At 45.4% G+C, this 21,103-nt stretch overlaps 2 protein-coding genes and 1 long non-coding RNA gene across 3 annotated transcripts in view; all 3 read left to right on the top strand.

The window, feature by feature from the left end:
• nhsb (Nance-Horan syndrome b (congenital cataracts and dental anomalies)) overlaps nucleotides 1-4,930 on the top strand; it is a 29,606-nt gene extending 24,676 nt beyond the window's left edge. The window contains exons 14-15 of the mRNA XM_046337701.1: nucleotides 1,021-4,672; nucleotides 4,773-4,930. Of these exons, the coding sequence (XP_046193657.1) occupies nucleotides 1,021-1,675 (655 nt within the window). The 3' untranslated portion in view covers nucleotides 1,676-4,672; nucleotides 4,773-4,930. The remainder of the gene's footprint in view (nucleotides 1-1,020; nucleotides 4,673-4,772) is intronic.
• Nucleotides 4,931-5,000: 70 nt separating this feature from the next.
• On the top strand, nucleotides 5,001-7,180 carry LOC124023166. The gene is made up of 2 exons (XR_006836666.1): nucleotides 5,001-5,239; nucleotides 5,329-7,180. It is a non-coding gene; the product is annotated as an uncharacterized LOC124023166 (long non-coding RNA).
• Nucleotides 7,181-11,878: 4,698 nt separating this feature from the next.
• LOC124023169 (retinoic acid-induced protein 2-like) overlaps nucleotides 11,879-21,103 on the top strand; it is a 38,233-nt gene continuing 29,008 nt past the window's right edge. Inside the window, exon 1 of the mRNA XM_046337702.1 lies at nucleotides 11,879-11,974. The gene's annotated coding sequence lies outside the window, so the exon portion shown is untranslated. The remainder of the gene's footprint in view (nucleotides 11,975-21,103) is intronic.

The following is a 21,103-nucleotide window of genomic DNA, read 5'->3' as shown; positions in this document are numbered from 1 at the left end:
CATCAGACATAAGAACCACAGAAACCCATCAGACATAAGAACCACAGCAGAAACCCATCAGACATAAGAACCAGCAGAAACCCATCAGACATTAGAAACCATCAGAACCACATCAGACATAAGAACCACAGCAGAAACCCATCAGACAACCCAGACATAAGAACCACCCCCATCAGACATAAGAACCAGAGCAGAAACCCATCAGACATTAGAACCACAGCAGAAACCCATCAGACATAAGAACCACAGCAGAAACCCATCAGACATAAGAACCACAGCAGAAACCCATCAGACATAAGAACCACAGCAGAAACCCATCAGACATTAGAACCACAGCAGAAACCCATCAGACATCAGAACCACAGCAGAAACCCATCAGACATAAGAACCACAGCAGAAACCCATCAGACATCAGAACCACAGCAGAAACCCATCAGACATCAGAACCACAGCAGAAACCCATCAGACATCAGAACCACAGCAGAAACCCATCAGACATCAGAACCACAGCAGAAACCCATCAGACATCAGAACCACAGCAGAAACCCATCAGACATCAGAACCACAGCAGAAACCCATCAGACATAAGAACCACAAAACCCATCAGACATCAGAACCACAGCAGAAACCCATCAGACATCAGAACCACAGCAGAAACCCATCAGACATCAGAACCACAGCATCAGACATCAGAACCACAGCAGAAACCCATCAGACATCAGAACCACAGCAGAAACCCATCAGACATCAGAACCACAGCAGAAACCCATCAGACATTAGAACAACAGCAGAAACCCATCAGACATCAGAACCACAGCAGAAACCCATCAGACATTAGAACCACAGCAGAAACCCATCAGACATATGAACCATAGCAGAAACCCATAAGACATTAGAACCACAGCAGAAACCCATCAGACATCAGAACCACAGCAGAAACCCATCAGACATATGAACCACAGCAGAATGGGCTATAAAATGTCCTGTTTACCTGAACCGTGTAACACTCTCCTATTCTAGGTCCAAGAGAAAAGTCCTGGGCCGTAAAGACTCTGGAGAGCTGAGTGGGAAGAGCCGTCTGTGTCCTCCTCCGGCTGCCGTCGTTCCACCTGCAGCTATCCTCCCAGCCATCCCCCCTCCGCCCCCTCTCATCATCCCCCCCGCCCCAGCCCTCTCCACCCTGACCGCGGCCGGGACCCAGCGCACCCCAGGACCCATCTACCGCAGCGCCAAGAAGTCCAGCACCTCCAACGAGGAGTTCAAGCTGCTTCTCCTGAAGAAGGGCAGTCGGACTGATTCCAGCTACCGCATGTCTGCTACAGAGATCCTCAAGAGCCCCATCGCCCCTAAGTCCCCTGGGCACCCCTTGGCTGCTGAGGGCCAGGTCAGGTACCCCACCGAGGAGCCCCCCTCTCCCCTGCAGGAGCCATCATTGCAGGCGGACGGGGAGCAACTCTTCCCCCCCAGCCTCTTCCCCAGGCCCAGTTCAGACAGCTTCAGCCCTAAAACACCCCCACGTCGGCTTCGTCCAGACAGGGCGCTCCCGGATCCCCCTGCAGCCAATAGTAGTCGCTACAGCACCCGTAGCCGACTCTATACGGCACCCATGCAGGTCATATCAGAGGGGGAGACTGAGAACTCAGATGGGAGTCCCCATGATGATCGCTCCGCGTAATGATCGCTCTGCTCAGTGCAGAAACATGTACCCTAATCCTTATTTGGTGTGCTACTTTTGATCAGGGCCCATATAAGGAATAGGGTGCCATTTGGGACGAAGACATATTTATATGGATCTGGTTCAGTGCTGTTACTGTTCTTATCTACTGAGTACTGACGGATACACAACTCAACAAAGAGGGTATAACCAGAGAGAAGACTACTCTGGACTGCCTGCCTGGGGGTTTGATATCTTGGTGCAGAACTGAAGAACACAACTTTGTGTTTTGTTCAGAGTGTAAAGAAAGATTTTTTTTTTTCTTGTTTTGAACTTTGAACTCCCTTTTTAAATAACCCAAGATCCTGTATTGAGTGAAACGTGGACAAGAGGATAAAAATGGAGCGGTAAAGACAACCTGTGTGTGTGTTGGAGCCTAATGGAACATCCATCGTCATTTTTTATCTTCTTGGATGTTGGATGACTTGTATGTCGTGTCCTAACGTGACCCTAAAATAACTGCTTTCCGAAAGAATTGCATTTCTCTCTACACTTACACAGAGGACAGGTCATTATTTCAACCATAAACAAAATATTCCCAGTCGACAAAAATGAATAAGCTATATGTTTTGTATTGCTACCGCCCCAACACAAAACAATGGACTGTGATCACTATTGACAACCATGTGTCAAAGTATTGTTTTACCAAGAGTGAGTTAACAACACACATAGGTCAACATGCCATCCTCACATAGATAAACTACATGTAAAGGAATAGGAATGACCTATGACCCTAGAAGAGCTCTCAGTGCAGGGATTCCTGGCAGGGACACATAAGGGAAATATTTGGTCTTGTTGAAGTGATGTGGTGCAGATGTCAAGGTGTCAGAAGAGATGATGGGACAATCGTGTTGTGGCCTTTCTGCGCTGGAGGGCCAAGCATGCCGGGGATTGACTCGTGCTGTGGCCTTTCTGCGCTGGAGGGCCAATCATGCCGGGGATTGACTCGTGTTGTGGCCTTTCTGCGCTAGAGGGCCAAGCATGCCGGGGATTGACTCGTGCTGTGGCCTTTCTGCGCTGGAGGGCCAATCATGCCGGGGATTGACTCGTGTTGTGGCCTTTCTGCGCTAGAGGGCCAAGCATGCCGGGGATTGACTCGTGTTGTGGCCTTTCTGCGCTAGAGGGCCAAGCATGCCGGGGATTGACTCGTGCTGTGGCCTTTCTGCGCTGGAGGGCCAAGCATGCCGGGGATTGACTCGTGCTGTGGCCTTTCTGCGCTAGAGGGCCAAGCATGCCGGGGATTGACTCGTGTTGTGGCCTTTCTGCGCTGGAGGGCCAAGCATGCCGGGGATTGACTCGTGCTGTGGCCTTTCTGCGCTGGAGGGCCAAGCATGCCGGGGATTGACTCGTGCTGTGGCCTTTCTGCGCTGGAGGGCCAAGCATGCCGGGGATTGACTCGTGCTGTGGCCTTTCTGCGCTGGAGGGCCAAGCATGCCGGGGATTGACTCGTGCTGTGGCCTTTCTGCGCTGGAGGGCCAAGCATGCCGGGGATTGACTCGTGCTGTGGCCTTTCTGCGCTGGAGGGCCAAGCATGCCGGGGATTGACTCGTGCTGTGGCCTTTCTGCGCTGGAGGGCCAAGCATGCCGGGGATTGACTCGTGCTGTGGCCTTTCTGCGCTGGAGGGCCAAGCATGCCGGGGATTGACTGACTACTCTAGAGGAGATATTTACGACTCTAAAAACAAACAAAGAGAGAAAAGCTATGGAGGGTCTTTCCCACTAATGTTTGGCTAGCTAGCTGGGAGGTTGAAATGGATCGGGTTTTCAAAGCCTAACTTCTCCTTTGCACTTCGTCATTATGAATTCTTCAAGAATATTCCTTGAGAAAAATAAAACTAATCTTATAATGGAAAATTCCTATTGTGTATATTTGTATTGAATATAAAAGAACATAGCTATATGAAGAGACATACAAAAGATTTTTTAACGTCACAAACCCATCATTTGTAGCAGAGTGGATTGGGGACGTAGAAATTGAATAACTACATTCTAGAATGACTAGATTCTGTTTCTATGGGGATAGGTGGGGGGGGGGGTGCAATCTTTCCGTAGTTCCGTAACATCAGTAGCCAGGGGCACGTCGCAAAGCCCAACACATGAATCATACAACCTTATTAAGAGAAACAACAAATCATCAGTCCTTGTGAAAATATCGGTTGAATCTTTAAGATTTCACTCAAATATTACGCTTCTCTCTAGTGTTTTTTCTTTCAGGTTTTAAGCTAATTTAACATAACAAATGGGTTATACATTTTAAGTAATGACATTCTGGTGAACAGACCAATCTTGAAGAGTTGTGTTTCTACATTGAAAAACAAACTGTAGATCAATGAAGTCACTCAGTGTGTTCTATGAATACCTCTGCAACCATATTACTGTTCGTTTGTACAGATCTAACATAGAGATACATAGATAAAAGGACAACTGTTACTCAGCGAAATTTGAATTGCAGAACTAACTGAACTGACACTGTGTACGAGGTTACAGGAGGAAACAAGCTGTGAACTCATTAGAATTTGACATGAATTAATATCTGTTGCTGCAGAGCACTGTTGTGTTCGTTGTTTTCGTCGTATTTTCATCTATCGCATGCAATAAACAAAAAAACACCATATCATTTTCAAGAGGGGAAATATCTGTTAGAGATACTACCACGAGAAAGATATCGAATTTTCAGTTTCATTTTTGAATATGTAAAGTTGGGTGTAATTCAATATATGTACAAAATGTTTGACAATTCTGTTTTGTATAGTTGTGTTCATGGACAGGGGGGTATCTTGTACTGTAAAATGAACAAAAATGACTGGACAATCAAACAGAGAATTTGGAAAAACGTAAGAAAGCTATAAGAGTACGTAGGTTCCAGGTAAGGGATGAGTATGTTCTGGAGTTAGTTATTACGTAGGTTCCAGGTAAGGGATGAGTACGTTCTGGAGTTAGTTATTACGTAGGTTCCAGGTAAGGGATGAGTATGTTCTGGAGTTAGTTATTACGTAGGTTCCAGGTAAGGGATGAGTATGTCTCTGGAGTCTGGAGTTAGTTATTACGTAGGTTCCAGGTAAGGGATGAGTACGTTCTGGAGTTAGTTATTACGTAGGTTCCAGGTAAGGGATGAGTACGTTCTGGAGTTAGTTATTACGTAGGTTCCAGGTAAGGGATGAGTACGTTCTGGAGTTAGTTATTACGTAGGTTCCAGGTAAGGGATGAGTACGTTCTGGAATTTCTGGAGTTAGTTACGTAGGTTCCAGGTAAGGGATGAGTACGTTCTGGAGTTAGTTAGTTACGTAGGTTCCAGGTAAGGGATGAGTACGTTCTGGAGTTAGTTATTACGTAGGTTCCAGGTAAGGGATGAGTACGTTCTGGAGTTAGTTATTACGTAGGTTCCAGGTAAGGGATGAGTACGTTCTGGAGTTAGTTATTACGTAGGTTCCAGGTAAGGGATGAGTACGTTCTGAAGTTAGTTATTACGTAGGTTCCAGGTAAGGGATGAGTACGTTCTGAAGTTAGTTATTACGTAGGTTCCAGGTAAGGGATGGATTAGTTATTACGTAGGTTCCAGGTAAGGGATGAGTACGTTCTGGACGTTCTGGAGTTAGTTATTACGTAGGTTCCAGGTAAGGGATGAGTACGTTCTGGAGTTAGTTATCACGTAGGTTCCAGGTAAGGGATGTGTACGTTCTGGAGTTAGTTATTACGTAGGTTCCAGGTAAGGGATGAGTACGTTCTGAAGTTAGTTATTACGTAGGTTCCAGGTAAGGGATGAGTACGTTCTGGAATTAGTTATTACGTAGGTTCCAGGTAAGGGATGAGTACATTCTGGAGTTAGTTATTACGTAGGTTCCAGGTAAGGGATGAGTACATTCTGGAGTTAGTTATTACGTAGGTTCCAGGTAAGGGATGAGTACGTTCTGGAGTTAGTTATTACGTAGGTTCCAGGTAAGGGATGAGTACATTCTGGAGCTAGTTATTAGTAAAAAGATCCAGGGTGAAATCAGAGTCAGATGAATTGAGCTTGAGATGGGACGGGAGGTAGGATGGGTATGTGCATGCGTGTGCACTTGTGTGTGTATGTGTGCGTGCGCATCTGCGTGTGTGTGTGTGTGTTACGTGGACAGTGAACAGAGCAGGTAGAGGTAGGGTCGTCGTTAGGTAGGGCAACGCACTACAATTCCTCCCTGTACTCTTAGAAAAAAAGGTGCTATCTAGAACCTGAAAGGGTTTTTCGGCTGTCCCAATAGGAGAACCCTTTGAAGAACCCTTTTTGGGTTCCAAGTATAACCCTTTTAGTTCTAGGTAGAACCCTTTCGGGTTCCATGTAGAACCCTTTTTACAGAGGGTTCTACATGGAACTTAAAAGGGTTCTACCTGGAACTAAAAAGGGTTCTCCTATGGGGAGAGCCGAAGAACCCTTTTGGAACCTGTTTTTCTGTGTGTGGTATAATTGTGTTAACATTCTATTTCATCTTATCGTTTTACAAACTGTTGGACTATAAAACTGCAGCCATTCATTTGCCTGGTGTTGAAATGCCATACTATATATATATCTAGGCGTTTGGTGAACCTTTCTGTGGTCAAAATTACACAAAATGGCTGGTTAGACACTGGGGAACATTGGGGAACATTGGGGAACCAAGAGACAGGTACCTCTCTATGCATTGTGTCTCTCTTTTAAATGTAGATTATGGTGCAACAACTTGCCAGGATCTACAAAATGACATTCATTAATGACAAGAAGTATACAGCATTGTATAGAAACTATTTTTAATCACAGGATATTTTATCCAGAGAGTTATTTTATTATCATATTGAATAACCTAGAAGAGGAATGATGGTGAAACTGAAAGACATTTCATATCAGAGTCTATAATAATATCATGATTGAACTGAACTGGCTGATGCTAAACGTGACGGTGCATTCTTAGAATGCATCCCAAATGGCACCCATATTCCCTACCTAGTGCACTACCCCATAGGGCTCTGGTCAAAAGTAGTGCACTACATAGGGAATAAAAGGGGGCCATTTCTGACTCATGTTAGAATATGAACGTTAAACTATATGGTGTCAAAATCCACCTTGAGTAGATATTTGGGATCCTCTGAAGTCATTTTTAATTGTTCATATGGATTAGTAACAGTAGTTTGACATAATCTGTATGCAGCCAAAACAAATATATAGATTATATTTTGATGATTTGTGTTCCCATTGCAAGTGTCTTTCAACTTTCGGTAAAGTAGCAATGTAGCCATTTTCCCCCAGGCCAGGACCACAAACTAAAGACATTGGTTTGTCTGAGTCCAGGCCCCACAGACTAAAGACATTGGTTCGTCTGAGGCCAGGCCCCACAAACTAAAGACATTGGTTTGTCTGAGGCCAGGCCCCACAGACTAAAGACATTGGTTTGTCTGAGGCCAGGCCCCACAGACTAAAGACATTGGTTCGTCTGAGGCCAGGCCCCACAAACTAAAGACATTGGTTTGTCTGAGGCCAGGCCCCACAGACTAAAGACATTGGTTTGTCTGAGGCCAGGCCCCACAAACTAAAGACATTGGTTTGTCTGAGGCCAGGCCCCACAGACTAAAGACATTGGTTTGTCTGAGGCCAGGCCCCACAGACTAAAGACATTGGTTCGTCTGAGGCCAGGCCCCACAAACTAAAGACACCAGTTTGTCTGAGGCCAGGCCCCACAGACTAAAGAAATTGGTTTGTCTGAGTCCAGGCCCCACAGACTAAAGAAATTGGTTTGTCTGAGTCCAGGCCCCACAGACTAAAGACATTGGTTTGTCTGAGTCCAGGCCCCACAGACTAAAGACATTGGTTCGTCTGAGGCCAGGCCCCACAAACTAAAGACATTGGTTTGTCTGAGTCCAGGCCCCACAAACTAAAGACATTGGTTTGTCTGAGGCCAGGCCCCACAAACTAAAGACATTGGTTTGTCTGAGGCCAGGCCCCACAAACTAAAGACATTGGTTTGTCTGAGGCAAGGCCCCACAGACTAAAGACATTGGTTTGTCTGACATTCTCGAAAGACATTGGTTTGTCCCGGGAAGGCCCCACAGACTAAAGACATTGGTTTGTCTGAGGCCATGCTCTACCAACTGGCCCCCACAAACTAAAGACATTGGTTCGTCTGAGGCAAGGCCCCACAGACTAAAGACATTGGTTTGTCTGAGTCCAGGCCCCACAAACTAAAGACATTGGTTTGTCTGAGGCCAGGCCCCACAAACTAAATACATTGGTTTGTCTGAGTCCAGGCCCCACAAACTAAAGACATTGGTTCGTCTGAGTCCAGGCCCCACAGACTAAAGACATTGGTTTGTCTGAGTCCAGGCCCCACAGACTAAAGACATTGGTTCGTCTGAGTCCAGGCCCCACAAACTAAAGACATTGGTTTGTCTGAGTCCAGGCCCCACAGACTAAAGACATTGGTTTGTCTGAGTCCAGGCCCCACAGACAAACGTTTTCAAATAAGAAACTATTGCCTGCCTTTCCCTGAGACATATCCAATGTGTGTAACAGGGTTGGGATCGATTCCATTTCAATACCGGTCAATTCAGAAAGTAAACCAAATTCTCAATTCCAATTCCAAATTTCTCCTCTTTGAAAATCATTGAAGACAATCGGAATTGGAATTTCAGCTTATTTCCTGAATTGACTGGAATTGAAATGGATTCGAGCCCAACACAGAAGTGAGAGCCAGAGGTAATAATCTTCTCTTGTTTTGCATTGACCCAGACACCTTTTAACCTCGGATTTAAAAAATAATACTGTTTTCCTCTGAGACATGATTCCCTGAAGTTTAAAGACAAACAGAACAATATTCTCCTATTTGCACTGGTATGGTGGAGCTTGTGAAGTGGTTTCCTTTTTGCTGTAACCTGAAGTTATATTGATGATGATATGTGATGATTTGTGTAAAAGACTGTGTTTCCCCTATCGATTCAAATATATTATACATGGTTCATTAATTGAGGAGGCATGATCAGGATAGCACAGGCCATGCTTCTGCCAAAGGGTTTCAGAGAGGCAGAACTGGAAAGAACCAACACACAACAACAAAAAGATTTTGAAACTTTAAACATTAACATTAAAACCTACTTTAAAAAGATGAAAAACAAAACCAACTATTTAAAAGTATGAGTGGTACAGTGTAACTGTCTCGGGCGGTACAAGATGCTCCTGGCTCAAAGCTGGAACATAACAGATTGCATCACCTTTTTGTATTTTTGTACAAAACTAAATGTAAATAGTAAACCTTTTTAAAAATGTTGCAAAGATCTTTTTCTTTTTTGTAAAATATTTTCAAAGTTTACATGATTAATTAATGAATTAATTCCAAGCCTTTGTATATTTTGGAGCTGTGCAACACTATTTCAGTCTTGTATTTATTTTTGGGTAAACGTGAGACCTCCATTGACTGCATTATATCGTATTGATTTGACAGCTCATCAGACTGCTCAGTGACTGGGCATAGAAAAGGACAATAAATGTGACTGCGTTTGAAAAGAAACATGTGGTGTCCTTGTACGTCCTTCACGTCACACAGGTCGTGTGTGTGTGTGTGTGTGTGTGTGTGTGTGTGTGTGTGTGTGTGTGTGTGTGTGTGTGTGTGTGTGTGTGTGTGTGTGTGTGTGTGTGTGTGTGTGTGTGTGTGTGTGTGTGTGTGTGTGTGTGTGTGTGTGTGTGTGTGTGTGTGTGTGTGTGTGTAACACTAGCAGAGATCTCACACACACACACTGAAAATGTTGTGTAAGTCGCTGTAAGTCTGTTGTAAGTCACTCTGGATAAAAGTATCCGCAGATGCACTTCCTTACATTGCTTCTCAGGTTCAGTGGAGAGAATGTCTAGAGGCCCCACCACCAGTAGATGGCGATGTGTCATTGCTGTGGAGTTTAGCCAACAGACAGGATGGCCTGCACTGTATTGCTAGGTCCCATCCACTGTGAGGCGATCTGCTTTGAGGACCTGTCCCTTGCCTCTCTGCTGAGCAGACCTGGCAGAGTGAAGGGAATGCATTGGGACAGGAAGTGATGGTGGTTGATGTCTCACTGCCTGTCTGTCTCCTCACCCCTAGCCTGACCTGTCTGTATCCTCACCCCTAGCCTGACCTGTCTGTCTCTTCACCCCTGACCTGGCCTGTCTGTCTCCTCACCCATAGCCCGACCTGTCTGTCTCCTCACCCCTGACCTGTCTGTCTCCTCACCCCTAGCCTGACCTGTCTATCTCCTCACCCCTAGCCTGGCCTGTCTATCTCCTCACCCCTAGCCTGGCCTGTCTATCTCCTCACCACTAGAGTGACCTGTCTATCTCCTCACCCCTAGCCTGACCTGTCTATCTCCTCACCCCTAGCCTGACCTGTCTATCTCCTCACCCCTAGCCTGACCTGTCTATCTCCTCACCCCTAGCCTGACCTGTCTGCCTCCTCACCCCTAGCCTGACCTGTCTGCCTCCTCACCCATAGTCTGACCTGTCTGCCTCCTCACCCCTAGCCTGACCTGTCTATCTCCTCACCCCTAGCCTGACCTGTCTGCCTCCTCACCCCTAGCCTGACCTGTCTGCCTCCTCACCCCTAGCCTGACCTGTCTGCCTCCTCACCCATAGTCTGACCTGTCTATCTCCTCACCCCTAGCCTGACCTGTCTGACCTGTCTGCCTCCTCACCCTAGCCTGACCTGTCTGCCTCCTCACCCCTAGCCTGACCTGTCTGCCTCCTCACCCCTAGCCTGACCTGTCTGTCTCCTCACCCCTAGCCTGACCTGTCTATCTCCTCACCACTAGCCTGACCTGTCTATCTCCTCACCACTAGCCTGACCTGTCTATCTCCTCACCCCTAGCCTGACCTGTCTATCTCCTCACCACTAGCCTGGCCTGTCTATCTCCTCACCCCTAGCCTGACCTGTCTATCTCCTCACCCATAGCCTGACCTGTCTGTCTCCTCACCCCTAGCCTGACCTGTCTATCTCCTCACCCCTAGCCTGACCTGTCTATCTCCTCACCCCTAGCCTGACCTGTCTGTATCCTCACAGACAGGCTCTGAAAGGTCTATTGTTCCATAGTGGGCCTTTAAAGACTGACCCACCACTGTGACCCCCTCACAACTCAACTTCTAACCCCCAGGACGCACCCAGATGACCAGCCAACAGTCCTGAGCTGAGGCCCCTACCCACCACCAACATCACCACTACCACTTCTAAACCCCAGTTGGGGAAAATCAATTCTCAATTCTCCCCATTTAATCCCCATGGAGCTGATCCTTCAAACAGTTCACTGAACTGTTGTGTCCTGTGTTCCATTCTCTGGGGTAAGAATCTAAGAACTCCCTCCCTTTCCAACCCCCCCCCCCATTACCACTGATGTCTTACTTGAGGAAAGCGACAATCACACTGAAGTCATTGTCCAAATGTAAAAACAGTCAGAATAGGGGAAATGAACTGTCGGGCTGTCATGCCTTAAACCTTTACAGAATATTACAACTATTTGATTTTCCTCAAAGAATAACAAAGACTTTTGAATAACAAAGAGAGAAAAGGTGACCTGCTTTCCCCTCACACATTCGGGTCTTAATACATCTGGGAAACACTTATATATGCATGTCAGATGTTGATAATAACTTAGTAAAGCCAATGGTTATGGTGGAAATGATGCATTTACACATGATAGTTGTAATGTTAATGGGACACAGTTGGGTGAGTCCAGTCAGGCATCCAGAGTATATAACAACCTATTACATCCGGAAAGAGATGTCCATGTCTTTGACCCAGGACAGCTACAAGGCCATCACATGACAGGAATGTCAACAATAAACATTCACACAAATTATGCTTACCATAGAATAAATGTAATCATTTGGATTAATTGTCTATAGAATAGAATATAGAATAGATATAGCCTATGCTTTGCCATGTAAATTAGATATATTTTTCTGTCAGGATAGCCATTATTGTTTATAAATTATTATATTTTGTAGTTACATCTGTTTGACAGCGTTCCTTATAAACCTGATGTACTATAACCTATGCTTCATAGAATATAAAAATAACGGTTTGCTCGCAGGGTGAGGACAGCTCTCTCCTGTCAAAATACTACGTACCGGAGAAAACCGAGGACACCGTCTGCGCGCGCGCAGCCTTGCTGTCACAGAACGACCGCCTTTCTCCAGGCAAGAAACCGTTTTTGGGGGCTGGCTACGGTCTCTACGTTGTAGCGTCGGGACACTGACGATTTAACATCGGGCATAGCATCAACACGGGCTCTTCTTGTATGGTAATTGCATCTATCTTTGTTCTAATTTACCTTGAAATGATTGTCGGCCGACTGTATGGTTTCTAAAAGGCGAGAGGCCGAAATTGCATGGCTGAATGGCAGTGATAGGCCATCTCGTATTTGGAGGACTAGAAAATGATGGAATGAGCCATATATGAACCCTAATTAATGACACCTATTCATTCCGACGTGATTACATTGTTCTGCACGCGATCGTTTATATAAGGCCAGCTTTCCTGCTATGCAGTTGGGATGGACAAATTATTATGGGGCTATATTGGGGTCGTCACGTAGACTGTAGCCTATACAGAAATAACGGGTCTCATCATTACACGGTAATACCATATACACACATGTGGAGACATAGTCATAGACATACATACAGTCTACATTAAGTGGAAAATAGCCTAACAATTCTGTCTTTATTTGTGGAGGCAAATTCCAACGCGTCATTAAGAAATGTAATGTTATTTATTGGGTAGACCTGACCAATGCTCCCACAAATTATTTTTATAACACTGGTAGCATTCTAGTAAATGTTTTTTAAATGTGTTAAATTCAGACAGTTATGGTTTGCTTATCATGATGTCTATATTTAGTAATATATACGTAAACATATGTAAAGAAATGAAAGTCTCTAAATAATTGAATGTAGGCCTTTGTAACTAAAGATAACTGTTTAGTGCCCCCCACCTGTCCCTGTGGTGATTTGGTCCAGCAATATGTCCAAACAGCTGTGGTACTGTGTAACCCTAGAGGCCCTCGGGGACCCCTTGGGGACCCCTTGGAAACGATTAGACGGATCACAGTAATGATACATTACAGGACAACCCAGGTGACACACACATTATACTGTCATCCATACCATTGTCTAATTACAATAACTATTGTCCTGATGGCTAAAGCTACAGGCTAAACGACAATATAGCTCAGTGGTTAAAGACTCCGGGATCAAACCCACCTACCGCTCAGTCGCTCAGCAACAGAGATATTGTGATGAGACTAGAGGTAGATTGGGACTGTAAATAAAGTAGCCTAATCCACCTATGGCAAATGTGATCTGTGGCAGACTACTAGAGGTGTTGATAAGAAGTTGGTACAGAGATAATATGTGGCAGACTACTAGAGGTATTGATAAGAAGTTGGTACAGAGATAATCTGTGGCAGACTACTAGAGGTGTTGATAAGAAGTTGGTACAGAGATAATCTGTGGCAGACTGCTAAAGGTTATATGATAAGAAGTTGATACAGAGATAATCTGTGGCAGCCTGCTAAAGGTTATATAATAAGAAGTTGGTACAGAGATAATCTGTGGCAGACTGCTAGAGGTTATATGATAAGAAGTCGGTAGAGAGATAATCTGTGGCAGCCTGCTAGAGGTATTGATAAGAAGTTGGGACAGAGATAATCTGTGGCAGACTACTAGAGGTATTGATAGATAAGAAGTTGGTACAGAGATAATCTGTGGCACACTGCTTGTTACGAAAAATGAGTGAGGAGGTGTGGAGTCCGGCCCAGAGAGCAAAAGATGTGGGAAAAAACACGCTTTAATGTCCCGGAAACATAACATGAACAAAAGTAGGAAAACAAATGATCAGAAATATAAACGGACAGCGCGAAACCCAAAATACAAACAAAATACACTCAAACAACAAAACAGACGAACAAGCCCACACGAAACAGAAGCGGGCTGAACAAACTATATATAACCCTACCCTAACAACCAAACAAGAAACAGGTGATACCAATCAGACAAAACCAAAGGAACACAGAACAACGGATCGGTGATAGCTAGTAGACCGGCGACGACAACCGCCGAGCGCCACCCGAACAAGAAGGGCAGTCACCTTCGGTAATATTCGTGACAGAACCCCCCCCCCCCCCTGACACGCAGCTCCCGCAGCGCGCCGACGCCGGCCTCGGGGACGACCCGGGGGCCGAGGCGCTGGGAGATCCGGACGGAGGCGATGGAACTCACTCAACATAGATGGATCTAGAATATCCCTCACCGGAACCCAGCACCTCTCCTCCGGACCGTACCCCTCCCAGTCAACGAGGTACTGCAAGCCCCTCACCCGGCATCTCGAGTCAAGAATAGCTCGTATCTTGTACGCCGGGGACCCCTCGATGTCCAGAGGGGGCGGAGGAACCTCCGGAACCTCACCTTCCTGCATGGGACCAGCTACCAGCGGCCTGAGAAGAGACACATGAAACGAGGGGTTAATACGATAATACGAAGGAAGTAATAATCGATATCAAACCTCGTTTATTCTCCTCAGGACTTTAAATGGCCCTATACACTGCAGACCCAGCTTCCGGCAGGGCAAGCGGAGGGGCAGGTTTCGGGTCGAGAGCCAGATCCTGTCCCCAGGTGCAAACACGGGGGCCTCACTGCAGTGACGGTCAGCGCTCTTCTTCTGCCTTATACTCGCTTGGCGTAATGACTCTTGGACAGCCCTCCAGGTCTCCTTAGAGCGCTGCACCCATTCCTCCACCGCAGGAGCCTCAGTCTGGCTCTGATGCCACGGTGCCAGGACTGGCTGGTACCCCAACACGCACTCAAATGGTGACATGTTGGTAGAGGAGTGGCTTAGTGAGTTCTGGGCTATTTCTGCCCAGGGAATATATCTCGCCCACTCCCCTGGCCGGTCCTGGCAATACGACCGCAGAAACCTACCCACCTCCTGGTTCACTCTCTCCACCTGCCCATTACTCTCCGGGTGATACCCTGAGGTCAGGCTGACCGAGACCCCCAGACGTTCCATAAATGCCCTCCAAACACGGGAGATAAACTGGGGGCCCCGATTAGAAACTATATCCTCGGGCACCCCGTAGTGCCGGAAGACATGGGTTAAAAGAGCTTCCGCAGTCTGTAGGGCCGTAGGGAGACCGGGCAATGGGATAAGACAGTAGGACTTAGAGAACCGATCCACAACGACCAGGATCGTTGTGTTACCCTGAGAGGCGGGAAGGTCAGTAAGAAAATCCACCGATAGATGGGTCCACGGCCGTTGCGGAACGGGCAGAGGTTGTAATTTACCTCGTGGCAGGTGTCTAGGAGCCTTACTCTGGGCGCACACCGAACACGAGGAAACATAGAATCGCACATCCCTCCTCAAAGTGGGCCACCAGTACTTCCTCTCAAGACCTCGCACTGTCCTAAAAATACCTGGGTGACCTGACGAGGGTAGACAATGAGCCCATCGAATCAATTGATCACGAACAGCCAACGGCACGTACCTACGACCCTCCGGACACTGTGGAAGCGCAGGTTCCTCCCTTAGCGCCCGCTCGATGTCCGCGTCCACATCCCATATTACTGGTGCCACCAGCTTAGCTGCCGGAATGATGGGAGTAGGATCGCTGGACCTGTCCTCAGTGTCATAGATTCTTGACAGCGCGTCGGCCTTAGTGTTGAGGGAACCTGGTCTATACGAGATAGTGAAACGAAATCTGGTGAAAAACATGGCCCACCTTGCCTGACGAGGATTCAGTCTCCTAGCTGATCGGATATACTCCAGGTTACGGTGGTCAGTCCAGATAAGGAAAGGGTGCTTAGCCCCCTCAAGCCAGTGTCTCCACACCTTCAGGGCCTTAACCATAGCCAACAACTCCCTATCCCCCACATCATAATTCCGCTCCGCTGGCCCGAGTTTCTTCGAAAAAAAGGCACAGGGGTGGAGCTTCGGTGGCACACCCGGACGCTGTGAGAGCACCGCTCCAACCCCAGCCTCGGATGCGTCCACCTCTACTATAAACGCCAAAGAAGGGTCCGGATACGCCAACACCGGCGCCTCAGTAAACATCGCCTTCAACTTATGAAAAGCTCTGTTCGCCTCTGCTGACCACTGTAAACGCACCGGCCCCCCCTTCAGCAGTGAGGTAATAGGGGCAGCTACCTGACCAAAACCCCGGATAAACCTCCGGTAGTAATTGGCAAACCCCAAGAACCGCTGCACCTCCTTTACCATGGTCGGAGTCGGCCAATTACGCACGGCCTTTACGCGGTCACCCTCCATTACCAACCCAGAGCTGGAAATGCAATAACCCAGGAAAGAAACTCATTGTTTGGAAAACTCACATTTCTCCGCCTTCACATACAGGTCATGCTCCAGCAGTCGTCTAAGAACCTTGCGCACCAGAGATACATGCGCAGTGCGTGTAGCGGAGTAGATTAAAATATCGTCAATATACACCACTACACCCTGTCCGTGCAGGTCTCTGAGAATCTCATCCACGAAGGATTGAAATATAGCTGGAGCATTCTTTAAATCGTATGGCATGACGAGGTACTCATAATGGCCAGAAGTAGTGCTAAATGCAGTTTTCCACTCATCTCCATCCCGAATACGCACCAGATTATAAGCACTCCTGAGATCCAGTTTAGTGAAGAACTGCGGTCCGTGAAATGATTCCACTGCCGTAGCAATGAGAGGTAGTGGGTAACTAAAACCCACTGTGATGGAATTTAGACCTCTATAATCAATACACGGACGCAAACCACCATCTTTTTTCTTCACAAAAAGAAACTCGAAGAGACAGGTGACATGGAGGGCCGAATGTACCCCTGTCCCAGAGCCTCGGTGATATAAGTTTCCATAGCCACCGTCTCCTCCTGGGACAAAGGATACACATGACTCCTGGGGATTGCAGCGTTACCCTGGAGGTTTATCACGCAATCCCCCTGCCTATGGGGTGGTAATTGGGTCGCCTTCTTTTTACTGAAAACGATAGCCAAATCGTCATACTCAGCTGGAATGCGCACAGTGGAAACCTGGTCTGGACTCTCCACCATTGTCGCACCGATGGAAACCCCTACACACCTGCCTGAACTCTCATCAGACCACCCCTGTAGAGTTCCCTGTTTCCACGAAATCGTAGGATTATGAATAGCTAGCCAGGGAATCCCCAGTACAACTGGAAACGCAGGTGAATCGATAAGGAACAAACTAATTTGCTCCTTGTGATTCCCCTGCGTAATCATCTCCAATGACATTGTGGCTTTCCTCACCTGTCCTGACCCTAATGGTCGACTATCTAAAGAGTGCACGGGAAAAGGGGGGTCTACTTTTACTAACGGAATCCTCAACCTCTGAGCGAGTCCGCGATCTATAAAGTTACCAGCTGCGCCTGAATCTACCAGTGCCTTATGCTGGAGAGAAGGAGGATAATTAAGGAAACAAATTAATAGGAACATGTGACCAACAGGAAACTCTGGGAGAGTGTGGTGCTTACTCACCTGGGGTGACCGAGGAGTGTTCTGCCTGCCTTCTCGATTCCCAGATGAATTCCTCCAGCACCGACCAGACGTGTGCCCTCTCCGGCCACAACTGGTACAGGAGGAGCTTCCTCCTCCGATCTCCCTAGACGCGGTCCCTCCTAGTTCCATCGGGATAGGAGCAGGAGGGTCAGGAGGTAGAACTGACAGGACCCTTTCAGAACGTCCGCGAGCAGCTAGCAGATGGTCCAACCGGATCGACAAGTCTTTTAGTCCATCCAGGCTAAGTGTAGTATCCCGACATGCCAGCTCCCTACGGACGTCCTCTCTCAGGCTACATCTGTAATGGTCAATCAGGGCCCTGTCGTTCCACCCTGCTCCAGCGGCCAAGGTCCGGCGCTCCAGCGCGAAGTCCTGCGCGCTCCTTGTCCCCTGTCTGAGTTGGAACAATCTCTCACCCGCCGCTCGACCTTCTGGAGGGTGATCGAACACGGCCCTGAAACGGTGGGTGAACTCCGGGTAATTGTCCTTCGCTGAGTCAGGCCCGTTCCAGACCGCATTAGCCCACTCCAGGGCTCTACCGGTGAGGCATGTGATGAGGACCCACACTCTCTCCTCTTCCGAGGGAGCCGGCACGGTGGCCAGGTAGAGGTCTGGTTGAAGCAGGAATCCCTGGCACCCCGTCACTGCTCCATCGTACTCCCTCGGAGGCGTAATGCGCAGAGCGCTGGAACCGGATCCAGATGGGGAGATGGTAGAGTTGCTGGTGGGAGGGTCGGTGGGGTAGTAGGGAGACCATTCCTCTCCCAACGATCCATCCTCTCCATCATCTGATCCATCGCTGATCCTAGGCGATGGAGGATGGACGTGTGATGAAGGACTCTCTCCTCCATCGTGGGAAGAGGAGTGGTCGCTGCTCCTGCTGACTCCATATCGTGGTGCGGGCTTCTGTTACGAAAAATAAGTGAGGAGGTGTGGAGTCAGGCGCAGAGAACAAAAGATGTGGGAAAAAACACGCTTTAATGTCTCGGAAACATAACATGAACAAAAGTAGGAAAACAAATGATCAGAAATATAAACGGACAGTGTGAAACCCAAATTACAAACAAAATACACTCAAACAACAAAACAGACGAACAAGCCCGCACAAAACAGAAGCGGGCTGAACAAACTATATATAACCCTACCCTAACAACCAAACAAGAATCAGGTGATACCAATCAGACAAAACCAAAGGAACACAGAACAACGGATCGGTGATAGCTAGTAGACCGGCGACGACGACCGCCGAGTGCCACCCGAACAAGAAGGGGAGTCACCTTCGGTAATATTCATGACACTGCTAGAGGTTATATGATAAGAAGTTGGGACAGAGATAATCTATGGCAGCCTGCTAGAGGTATTGATAAGAAGTTGGGACAGAGATCATCTGTGGCAGACTGCTAGAGGTATTGATAAGAAGTTGGGACAGAGATAATCTGTGACAGACTGCTAGAGGTATTGATGAGAAGTTGGTACAGAGATAATATAATACTTCTGATAGCATGTTTGATTTGTTTTGAAACTAGAATATATCAGGTCTACCTCCTATCAGATCTATCTCCTCTACCATACATACATAATATATCAGATCTATCTCCTCTACCATACATAATATATCAGATCTATCTCCTCTACCATACATAATATATCAGATCTATCTCCTCTACCATACATAATATATCAGATCTATCTCCTCTACCATACATAATATATCAGATCTATCTCCTCTACCATACATAATATATCAGATCTATCTCCTCTACCATACATAATATATCAGATCTATCTCCTCTACCATACATAATATATCAGATCTATCTCCTCTACCATACATAATATATCAGATCTATCTCCTCTACCATAATATATCAGATCTATCTCCTCTACCATACATAATATATCAGATCTATCTCCTCTACCATACATAATATATCAGATCTATCTCCTCTACCATAATATATCAGATCTATCTCCTCTACCATACATAATCTCCTCTACCATAATATATCAGATCTATCTCCTCTACCATCATAATATATCAGATCTATCTCCTCATAATATATCAGATCTATCTCCTCTCTACCATATCTCCTCATAATATATCAGATCTATCTCCTAATATATCAGATCTATCTCCTCTACCATACATAATATATCAGATCTATCTCCTCATAATATATCAGATCTATCTCCTCATAATATATCAGATATCTCCTCTATATATATCAGATCTATCTCCTCAATATATCAGATAATATATATCAGATCTATCTCCTCTACCATATATCAGAATATATAATATATCAGATCAGATCTATCTCCTCTAATATATCATATCTCCTCTATAATATATCAGATCTATCTCCTCTACCATACATAATATATCAGATCTATCTCCTCTACCATACATAATATATCAGATCTATCTCCTCTACCATACATAATATATCAGATCTATCTCCTCTACCATACATAATATATCAGATCTATCTCCTCTACCATACATAATATATCAGATCTATCTCCTCTACCATACATAATATATCAGATCTATCTCCTCTACCATACATAATATATCAGATCTATCTCCTCTACCATACATAATATATCAGATCTATCTCCTCTACCATACATAATATATCAGATCTATCTCCTCAGATCTATCTCCTCATAATATATCAGATCTATCTCCTCTATACATAATATATCAGATCTATCTCCTCTACCATACATAATATATCAGATCTATCTCCTCTACCATAATAATATCAGATCTATCTCCTTATATCAGATCTATCTCCTAATATATCATAATATATCATATCAGATCTATCTCCTCTACCATACATAATATATCAGATCTATCTCCTCATAACATAATATATCAGATCTATCTCCTCATAATATATCAGATCTATCTCCTCTACCATAAATATATCAGATCTATCTCCTCTACCATACATAATATATCAGATCTATCTCCTCTACCATACATAATATATCAGATCTATCTCCTCATACATAATATATCAGATCTATCTCCTCTCATAATATATCAGATCTATCTCCTCTACCATACATAATATATCAGATCTATCTCCTCTAATATATCATATCATAATATATCAGATCTATCTCCTCTACCATACATAATATATATCAGATCTATCTCCTACTATAATATATCATAATATATATATCAGATCTATCTCCTCTACCATACATAATATATCAGATCTATCTCCTCTACCATACATAATATATCAGATCTATCATAATATATCAGATCTATCTCCTCTACCATACATAATATATCAGATCTATCTCCTCATAATATATATCAGATCTATCTCCTCTACCATACATAATATATCAGATCTATCTCCTCCATACATATATATCAGATCTATCTCCTCTACCATACATAATATATCAGATCTATCTCCTCTACCATAATATATATCAGATCTATCTCCTCATAATATATCAGATCTATCTCCTCTACCATACATATATCAGATCTATCTCCTCTACCATACATAATATATCAGATCTATCTCCTCTACCATACATAATATATCAGATCTATCTCCTCTACCAGATCTATCTCCATACATAATATATCAGATCTATCTCCTCTACATAATATATCAGATCTATCTCCTCTAATATATCATATCTCCTCTACCATAATATATCAGATCTATCTCCTCTACCATACATAATATATCAGATCTATCTCCTCATAATATATCAGATCTATCTCCTCTACCATACATAATATATCAGATCTATCTCCTCTACCATACATAATATATCAGATCTATCTCCTCATAATATATCAGATCTATCTCCTCTACCATACATAA

This window comes from Oncorhynchus gorbuscha, unplaced genomic scaffold, assembly GCF_021184085.1.
Source record: "Oncorhynchus gorbuscha isolate QuinsamMale2020 ecotype Even-year unplaced genomic scaffold, OgorEven_v1.0 Un_scaffold_1522, whole genome shotgun sequence".
Taxonomy (NCBI): domain Eukaryota; kingdom Metazoa; phylum Chordata; class Actinopteri; order Salmoniformes; family Salmonidae; genus Oncorhynchus; species Oncorhynchus gorbuscha.
Note: the sequence above shows the minus strand (reverse complement) of the source record. Positions and strands in the feature narration are given on the sequence as shown.